Source organism: Emiliania huxleyi (assembly GCF_000372725.1).
Source record: "Emiliania huxleyi CCMP1516 unplaced genomic scaffold EMIHUscaffold_1081, whole genome shotgun sequence".
Lineage (NCBI taxonomy): Eukaryota > Haptophyta > Isochrysidales > Noelaerhabdaceae > Emiliania > Emiliania huxleyi.
The window spans coordinates 1,387-11,222 of record NW_005201906.1 but is presented as its reverse complement, the minus strand read 5'-3'; the positions used below and the strand labels follow the sequence as shown (position 1 = coordinate 11,222).

The following is a 9,836-nucleotide window of genomic DNA, read 5'->3' as shown; positions in this document are numbered from 1 at the left end:
GTTGCGACGGGCGAGTGGAGCGCGAGGTAGTGGCAGAGAGGGAGCCGCCCGCCGGTGTGCAGCCCAAGAAGGTGGCCGCCCGAGTCGATCACGAAGGGAGCGGACGACTCTGGCGAGCCAGCCGCGGCGGGGGACTGCTTGTACCAGACGGGAGGCAGGGTGAGCTCGACGGCGCCGTGCCGGCGGAAGATGGCGCCGAGGCTCTCGTGGGCGCGCTGGGCGTGCAGCAGGTAGGGCTGCGGCTGGAGCAGCAGCGTGGAGCAGTGGCCGCGGTGGAGGCCGGTGCCGGGGACGAGCCCCTCGTCAGCGCCGGGCGGCAGCGGCGGCAGCAGCACGCGCTCCGGCGCGAACAAGTTCTCCATCAGCAGCGAATAGTGCGTCGAGTGCGGCTGCGAGAGCACGCGCAGCGCGTCCTTGAGGTTCTCGTCGTCCTCCTGGGGGGGGAGCCGCTCGAGAAGGGCGCGCGCCTGTTGATTGAGCGGAGTGGTCACGACTCCTCATCGATGAGGAAGCGCCGCCCGAGGTGGGCGCGCGCCGACGGGCGCCGCTCCGCCACGGGGTCGAGCATCTCGGCCATCAGCCCGGCCTGCCGCGGCCAGCGCGCGGCGAACTCGGCGTCGGGCGCGCCGCCCTCGCGCAGCGCGGAGAGGGCGACGATTCGCTCCATCCGCGTGGCAAAGAAGGTGCAGAGCTCGAAGAGGATGATGCCGAGCGACCAGATGTCGAGCGCGAAGGACTGGCCCGAGCCGCCCGTCGCGTGCGGGTCCATGTACAGGTACGTGCCGACGCCGCCGCTCCTGTCGGCCGCCTCGTCGCTCGCGGCGGCGGCGGACGCCGCGCCAAAGTGCTGCTGCGAGTCGCGCGGTGAGCCGCGCCCGTCGGGCGGCCTGCCCGTTCTGCTCGTCGCGAGCCCAAAGTCGCCCAGCTTGCCTACGGTGCGTGGTGCGTGTCGCGGGTGTGACGCCGCGGGCGCGGCGCTCGAGCTCGGGCCCAGGGCGCGCAGTTGTCTCCAAAGTCGAGGAAGATGTTTGCCGGCTTGAGGTCGCGGTGCACGATGCCCTGCGCGTGGACGTGCTGGAGACCGTTGAGCAGCTGCCTATGGGTTCGGTACCGTGGGGGTAGGGGATGGTTTCGGGTACTATGAGGTGGAGGCCCGTTGAGCAGCCGCCGCAGCGTGCGCCAGACCATCTGCTCGTCGAGCTGCCCCTCCGCGAGGAGCGCGTCGAGCGTCCGCTTGCAAAACTCCATCTGGATGTAGAGCGTGCGCGGCGCCGCGCTCCGGTGACTGCTGCTCAGCGGCAGCGGCGGCTCCGGCCCGCGCGAGCAGGCCGACGACCGCATCGTCGCGTGGCGCCGTAGCCAGCCGTCGCCCTGCTCGCCGTCGTCGCTCGAGTCCTCCGCCTCCACCGCCCGCGGCCGCACCCCCGCGCCGCCCCCCTCCCCCTCCTCCTCGCCGCCCGCCCCGCTCTCCTCGCCCTCCCCCTCCTGGGTCGTCTCGGGCGCGGTGGTCGTTGTCGTCGTCTCCTCGCCCTCGCCCTCGCCCTCCGCCGACCAGTCGTCCTCGCCGCCGTCGCCCGCCGAGCGCAGGAAAATGTCGTACGAAGGCGTGCGCAGCATCTCCGACATGGACGAGGCGCTGCCGCCCCTCGCCGCCGCCCCCGCGCCGCTTGAGACCCTGCCGCCTCGCCGCGGCGGCCCCATCGACCCCGACTGCTCTATCCACGCGTTGTAGTACCTGACGATGTGCGTCGAGTGCATGCGCGAGAGGGTGTTGACCTCGCGCAGCAGCTTGGACACGTCCTGCCCCGGCCGGATCCGCACGGACTTGACTGCGTAGTCGAGCCCGTCCAGCCGGTTCCTCACTCGCCACACCTATTCACAGCTAGAGGTGTGAAGAGACGCTGTTCACAGCCTCCGGTTCCTCACTCGCCTCACCTGCCCGAAGCCGCCCTTACCGAGCCGCTCGAGCACCTCGAAGTCGGTGGTGAAACGCGACGACTTTGAGCGGACGAGCGGCGGCTCCTCCCCCTCCTCCTCGCTGCTGCCCTCCTCGCTGCTGCCCTCCTCGACGCCCGCAGCCCCCCGCCGGGCCACGCCGAGGCGCGACGGGGAGCCGTCGCCGCGCGCTCCGGCCGATTGATCCCCCGCGCCCCTCCCGCCCCGCCCGCCGCCCGAGCCCGAGAGGAGGTCCTTGACCGAGCCCCACCTAGGGTTAGGGCCAGGGTCAGGGTTCGGGTTAGGGGGCGAGGTTAGGGTTAGGACTAGGGTTGGGGCTAGGGTTGGGGCTAGGGTTGGGTTAGGGCTAGAGGTACATCTTCCGTCCCATGTCGGCGATGCCAAGTGACCGCTCGGCGGCGGCGGGTGCGGCCGGAGGCCGGCGCGCCGCCAGCTTTGGCTCGGCGCTGCCCCGCGTCGGAGGGGGGGTCGCGTGCGCGGGCTCCTCCTCGCTCGACTCGCGCCGCTGCTCCTCCTCGCCGCCCGGCGTCGCCGGCTCGATGCTGCGGCGGCCTCGCCGCTTCGCCTTCTTTTTGCGGCGGCGCTGCGCCTGCAGGTTGATTTGCAGCTCCTCCTCGAGCTCGTCCAGCTTGAAGCCGTCGACCACGTCGATCGAGGCGGAGCGGCCGGCGGGAGGCAGCAGCGGCGAGGCGCCCACCGAGCTGGCCGCCTCGTCCTCCATCGGCGGCGACGCCTGCCTCTGACGCCGGATCATCTGCTCATGCGCCGACACTGGCTGCGGCTCGGGCTCGTTGCGCGCGATTAGGAACTCGCGCGCCGCCTCGACGAGTGCCATCAGGTGGACGGACCCGGCATGCTCACTCGACACCTCTGCGAGCCGCGTCCCCATCTCCTGCAGCACCGCCTCGCTCAACTTGTGCGACGCCGTGGGAGCGTTGCGCAGGCTCACGAGCGGCAGGAGGACAGGGTAGGTGGGCTCGAGCGTCGCCTCGAGCACCGCCTGAACGTGGTTGGCCTCGTGGGCGGACGGGTACGGCAGGATGGTCAGAGAAAGCCGCCGACGGGTGCGATGGGCGCTGAGCTGCTCGGCGCTGAGTTCTTCATACTCGTCCATCATCACCGCCTCGAGGCACATCCGCTCGGCCTCCTGCTCCGCTTCTGGGTCGAAGGAATCCTCCATCATTCAGCAACCAGGCCGACACAAGTGGCTGGCGGAAAGCAAACAGGCCGCGCCCTCTTGGGAATTAAAGAATTCGCGCAGCAACAGGACCAAGGAGGCGAATGAATAATGAATAATGAAGAATTCACCCCATCCGTGGCTTCTGCGACCTGCCAGCGTCCACGACCGCAACCATTGCCACTGGCGGCATGGGCAAGAAGAAGGGCAACCCGATCGAGGCAAAGATCCACACCTGGCCGTCCACCGGAAGAACGATAAGGTGGGCCAGCTCACGGGCCGCGCCATGTACATCGTCAACCCGGTGTATGACGACAATGAGGCGTTCAAGAAGCTCATGAGCAACAAGTCTACCAGAACCCGCGCTACTTCAAGGACCTCGGCATGTCCATGTGGCGGTCCGCCGAGCAAGGAACTGGCGGTGATGATGCACGCCGCCATCCTCGCCTCACCTGATCTCCGCACGACGGCGAAGCGGCTCAACCCCGAGCTCGACGTCTCGCCCATGGACAACCCGGCCATCAAGCCACTCGAGTTCACGCTCGTCATGTCGGCGACGCAGTTTGAGACGAAGGAGAAGGGCCTGTTCCCGCCCTCGTTGGTACGATGGGCAAGAACACGTACGACGTCAAGGACTACGTCAAGAACAAGTTCCCCAACGTCGACTACGTGGAAGTCTTCCCCGGCCCGGACGGCCCGAAGAGCATCATCAAGACAGCCTGGGTGCTTCCCATCGCCGCCCAAACCGCCTCGACTGGCACCCTCGCCGACTCTCCGCACGCTCGGCGCGACGGTCACCGAGGTGGATCTCGACGCGGAGGACGGCGACAGCGACGAGGAGGACAAGCAAAAGACGGCAACGCGCTCGTCGACGACGAAGCTGAGGAGGAGGAGAAGGAGGAGTAGGATTCGGCGTGGCGCGTCTACTTCCTGCGAGACGAGAGCGGTCGGAGGACTTACGTCGGCGCGAGCCCCGACCCCGTCCGACGACTGCGCCAGCACAACGGCGAGCTCTCGGGAGGTGGCGCGCCCGCCGCGGGACGGCCGTGGCGCATTCTGCTCGTTGACTTGTGCGCGGCTTCTCCTCGAAGAGTGATGCGCTCGCTTTCGAGTGGGCGTGGCAGAAGCCGCACACGAGCCGGCACATTGCGCGACAGTGGGGTGTGAAGGGGTTCGGGAAGTGCGGCACGCGGTCAAAAGTGTCGGTGCGGTTAGCGGCGCTCGCGCTGCTGCTCGTGCACGGCCATTGGGCCGCGTGCGCGCTTCATGTCCGAGTCCGTGTGTGTGCTCCCGATTAGTGTGGAGAGGCGTTGCGGGACGTCCGCCGCGCCGCCGCGGTGCTCACGTGCGGACCGCCGTGAAGCGAGTTCTTTGACTAATGTCGCACATGTTTTGGGAGACTGATGGGTCAAAAGCACAGATCGTCATTCGACACGTCGCGCCTTTGCCGATCCGCACACCGAGGTTCTTGGGTGGCGTGGCCCAGTCTTCACAACGAACCTGGGTTCCGGCTCCTAGCCAGATAGGGGGTCTGTTGACCATGACTCGCGCCAAAACGCCCTACCTACCTACTCGAGTACCTATCCTCAGGCCGCGCAGCGAAGCGAAAAAGGACGAAAATAGGGGGTACCTACCTGTTGTAGGGCCCTCTGGGGCGGTCAAAACCGGACCTATACCTACCTATTGCATAGGGTGTCACCGTGGTTAAGGTTGCTCCCGGCCCAGTGGGGATTTTGGCCTACTCAGTGACCGTCTAGGGGCCCTAAATGGCCTGCAATGCCATATCTTTTGTGCCTAGCTTGTAGAGCACCTTAAAAAAGTACTATGTCTTGCAGTGAAAAGTTTTTCGATGAGGCGGGGGTCCGTGGTGAGCAGATTCCCAGATTCTCCCGATTCCCCCTCGAAAACCGCCCCTTTAATTCATTGCGGCCGCGTGCTCGGATTACTTTTCACTGCAAGACATAGTAGTTTGTTTTTTTGGTGTTACGGTGCCTACAAAAAATATGAGATCATATGGAGCTGATCACAGGGTTTGCGGCGGTCACTCTCCTACCAGCGGGCACAGTGGGCCGCGGACACCCGTGAATCACCTTAAAAACATACTAAAACTTTAACAGGCACCGAGGGGGTGTGCATGTACATGAAACATGTGTCTGGAAGTTTCGCTTCCATTTTGACCGCGCAAGATAAAGGGGGACTAAGGGCTCTGCCCGCAAGGCGCCCGCGTCGCAGACGCGGTACTCAGCTTCGTAACCCGTGAAAACAAAAGCAGGACCGTGGCTCCCAAATACGACAACCTCAAAACAAGTTTGGTAAACACCATAACATGGGCGATCCAGCGCTTCCTTCGATTGGACGGACGGAAATGATCGGGGAAAAGCGCATCGCGACATCTCTGGGGTCACCATATGCCGGACCGGCATACCACGTACCGGATTACGCTCACGCCTGCGACCGAGGCGGCGCTGCTGCGGCTGAAGGAGTGCGGAGAGAACAAGCAGCTGCTGTCCCGTTGCGCGCTGTGGTGCAGCAGCGGCGCCCTTGAGGCGATCATCGTGCTCCGGAAGCAGCGCTATCCGTACCAGGTGGGCCAAGCTGGTGAGTGGGGTGAATGCATCTTGCCGGGGCCGTGGCAGGCGATCGAGTTCGACGACGCTCAGTGGCGAGCAGTTGCCGTGATGCAGGGCGCATGGGTCCGTGACTGGACGCAACGGGGCAGGCGCACTGACCTCACCGCACAGGCCGAGCCGCTTCTCCCACCACTTCCCCCGCTTCAATCGCCGGATCAGCAGCAGCCTCTACCCGACCCAGCTGCGCTGCATCCCACACCGCAGCCGCCCCCGATGCCATGGGTGCCACGAGAAAGTTTTACGTGCGCCGGGCTCACCGACAAACCGCCAAGATTCTGGAGCTCACTGGCCGATGCTATGCCCGCGCTGACGACACAGCCACGGTTCGATGAGAGTGCCGAGGCACAGGCAGAACGGCTACAGCTGCCTCTTCTAGACCCACGCAACGCCGACCACGACAACCACAAGTGGTCAGCGCAGCCGCCGGTCAAACGCGTGTGCTATCAATCAATGCGGCCGTGCGAATGGAAGCAGACGTGGTACACCGATGCATTCCAGTGGGTTGGGTACAAAACTGAGCTGGTGCGCTTCTTACATGCACTGCGTTGCATTGTCGATGGTACCACCGAGTACCTGGACGTGGAGTTTGCGCCTGAGATGTGGCGCTTGAGAGGCGGCGGCGTCAACTGCTACCCGTGCAAAAACGCGCGGGCGCGAGAGGAGTTTGGCGAAGACCCGTGTGAGCTATGCGGTGCCGGGATGGAGGAGCCGTGCCAAGAGCACTGTGTCATTCCAAGGGCCGCACGCAACTGGTGGACTGCGTACGAGGCAGAGCTGAGCGGACAATGGCCGGCGTGGTGGAGCTCAGGCGGACTATCGGATTATTGGATTCCCCGCCGCGGCTGGTGCGTTGCACAGCGTACTCTACTGCGTGTGAAGCTGCTGCTGGCTCGCATGGTGCTCAACCGTGGCGACTCGCTGGCCATGCGATGCCTCATCCTCGCTGGCACGCCCCCTACTCCCAAGTTTGCGGACCAGCACAAACCGCCACTCCACCAACGACTGCTGCACTTCCGCGGTGTGATCCACTTCAGCAATTACGATGGTGCAGCAAAGGAGCTGGAGAGCATGCAGACGTCGACGTTGTATCCTGAACGTCGCAATATGGACATCAGCGAGATTGCAGCCAAGTACGGGATAGCCTATGGCCCGCAGCCATTGCACTACATCATTGAGTCGAGCACGTTCAGCCGCAACTTGCTTTCACGAGGAACCTCCCGCACCTTTGCCCCTCTCGCCGCAGGCTCGCGGCCCTAAATGGGCCATCCGGCGAGTATTCTGGTCGCTCCCGCGTGCGGCTCGAGCGACGGGCGACCGATCGCACTCTCTCCCGCGCCCGACGCGCGCAGGTGTGCATCTTGCTTCTTGGTGGCTCGCGACACACAGGACACAACCTACGAGCGGGCTGCAACGGCTGCGCGCCGGCGGCGCTTCTTCTTGCGCAGACCGTGCTGCAGCGCAGGCCGGGCAATGCCCGCGTTGCGGATCGCCTGAGCGAGTGCCTCCTGACGCCGTTTCCCCGCGTCCGCAGCAACAGCGCGGCGCATGCGAGGCTCGGGAGGAGGTGCATTTGCGGCAGCCGTGTCGAGGTACTCCACGGGTCGCCCCTCCCGGTCGAACTTGGGCACGCGCTCCCAGCGGCCTGGCTGGACCTCGCCGAGGCCGTTCTTGAAGCAGGTCTCTTCGGTGATGCGCTCGTCGATGCACAGATTGTGCAGCCGCATGCACGCGCCGATGAGCGGAGCGCGCCTATCAAACCGCACAGACAGGGGGCGCCAGAGGACACCCCAGCGGCGCACGAGGATGCCAAAGGCACACTCGATGGGCATGCGTGTGCTGGACTGCACATAGTCGTACGCGTCGCCTCCCCCCGGGATAACCATGTGTGGCGCCCGTGTAAACGCCGAGTCGCCATTAATGAAAAAATCGGGGTGCAGCCGGCCGGAGGCGAGCAGCTTGCCCAGCTCCGAGGCAGCGTGCGCCATTGAGTCATGCGTAGTTGACGCCTGGCTGATGTCGTACGACAGGAAGCGCCGGTGGTAGTCGCACGTGGCGATGCAGAGCAGGCCAAACTCGTCCTTTCGCGCCACAAAGTACGCGCCGGGGTTGGGCACAGCGCAGCCGGGGTTGACCATCTTGAAGATGACGCCATCGATAGCTGCTACCTGCCCGCGCCACACACGATCCGTGCGGTGCGAAGCGAACTCGGCCTCCAACACCTGCCGCCAATCAAGCAGCAAGACTCACAATGTACTTGATGCAGAGCTTTCCGACGTCATTGTGTTTGCCGCTCCGCGCTCGACGCCCGCCGCCGCGCGCGCCCGCGCGCCACCCCTTTTGCGCAGCAACACCTTAAATTTCATGGCCCTCCAAATTCGGGTCGGAGCGTAGCGGAGTGGGCCCCGAGTTTGAAAACGGCGACGGACGCTTGCGTCCTAGCCGCCAACAACGCCTCCCCGGCGCAGAGGGGCCCCCGGAGGGACGCTCAACCGCTCCACGCCACGCCGCTTGCGGCGGTCCTATTCCACGCTCGCCGGCGCCGTTTCTTATTTACAGAGGGCCCGATGAGCTGCCCGCTGCTCGCCCAGCTGGCGTGGTGCACCACGCCCACGGTCGCCTCGGCAGCATCGCTGATAGTTGGTGCTGCGCCACGGCGCTGGCGCACCACGCCGACGGCCGGTACCTCGGCAGCGCCGCTGATAATCGGTGCGAACGCTCTGCCACGGCGAGCGCTGTTTGCGCTGCTGCCCGCTGCGCTCGCCATGCCTGGCGTTCCAGCTCCGGCCTATGCGTCGGGAGGAGCCACGGCTGGCAAGACCACATCCATCCCGCGCGCCAAGGTGCGGTACTACGGTCGCATGAGCCAGGTGCGGCGTTCACCACCGCATCACATCGTGGCCCGGCCCTAATCCTAAAAACGCTGTGCGCACACGCGTCACGCACACGCGACATGCATCACGCGGCGAGAGAATAGCGCGCGCTTCCGATCGCCCAGGTGCTCAACGCATACCGGGAGCTGGGAAAGGTGATCGCCTCTGGCGACGCGGCGGCGATCAAGAAGGCTGGCAAGGCCTTTTGGAGTTCCTCGGAGGAGGCGCCCGCGGAGGAGCTCAAGTCGGCCGGCTACCTGCTGGCGGTGGCCTTCAAGATCGACTCGAAGATCCCTCCCGACAAGATCCCGGCCGTCAAGGACTACAAGAAGATGATGGGCGGCGTCGAGAAGCTCAAGGCGGCGGTGAGCAGCGGCAAGGCGGCCGACGCGGCCAAGGCGTATGCGGCGTCCACCGACTTTCTCAATTTGTACCTTGACGCTGTCGAGCTGCCCGCGATCGGCGACAGCCGCTACGACAATCCCGACACGGCCTGCTTCTTCCAGTGCGGCGAGGAGGCGAGGTAGGGAGGCTGGCGTGCCGCTTCGACACGCGTCTTGCTAACCTCCTCTCGCGGTACAACACGCGGAGCACACCCCAGCGTGTGCATGAGAATGTCTGACCGCTGTCCCTCGGCGCTCGCGTCCCAGTGCTGCCCCTGTGACGTCTCTCTCCCGAATCACTGTTGCCCCCCGGTACGTCGAGGCGATGCCCACCGCCCGCCAGTCGCGTGTCGCTGTCCGTCGATGTTAGCCATATACAGCGCATATCTATGCATCTCACTGATCTTTGCACCAGTTGTCAGTCGAACTACAGTACATGAGCGCGTTGTCGGATTTTTTCCAATTTTTGGCGATCCGCGACAGAGACGTGTCGGAGTATCGTTTTTACGACAGAGGTAGTAAGTCGGCCGACTGCACGCTAAAGGCTACACACTCGCACACCACTTGCAGAGTGGCTCTCCCAGGCGCTCACCCCACGGCAGAGGCACGCCAGCCCCGGGCAGCCGGCCGTCGCTCGCCTAAGCGCCTAAGCGGCCTAAGCGGGGGGTGCTTAGGGTGCTTAGGCGCTTAGGCAGCCCTTGCGAGCGTGGCGGCGTCGTAAATACAAGTGACTCCGATGACACTGACAATGCTACTGCTAGTGTCATCGCTCAGAGAGAGCAGCCTGACGCACGTCGTGACTGTCTACCACTGGCCCTGG

At 65.1% G+C, this 9,836-nt stretch overlaps 2 protein-coding genes across 2 annotated transcripts; one reads left to right on the top strand and one right to left on the bottom strand.

Annotated features, from left to right (window-relative positions):
* Window positions 1–1,568: 1,568 nt before the first annotated feature.
* Window positions 1,569–3,155, bottom strand: EMIHUDRAFT_446820 (hypothetical protein; the record flags this gene model as incomplete). The annotated part of the gene is made up of 3 exons (XM_005792289.1): window positions 2,313–3,155; window positions 1,936–2,206; window positions 1,569–1,872 (listed from the first exon to the last, which is right to left on the bottom strand). Coding segments are annotated over exons 1-3 (1,401 nt in total), but the record flags the coding sequence as incomplete, so codon positions are not given.
* Window positions 3,156–8,327: 5,172 nt separating this feature from the next.
* On the top strand, window positions 8,328–9,470 carry EMIHUDRAFT_471402 (hypothetical protein; the record flags this gene model as incomplete). The annotated part of the gene is made up of 2 exons (XM_005792288.1): window positions 8,328–8,630; window positions 8,759–9,470. The coding sequence occupies 2 exons, from the start codon at window positions 8,328–8,330 to the stop codon at window positions 9,158–9,160; spliced, it is 705 nt and encodes a 234-aa protein (XP_005792345.1). The 3' UTR covers window positions 9,161–9,470.
* Window positions 9,471–9,836: the final 366 nt, after the last annotated feature.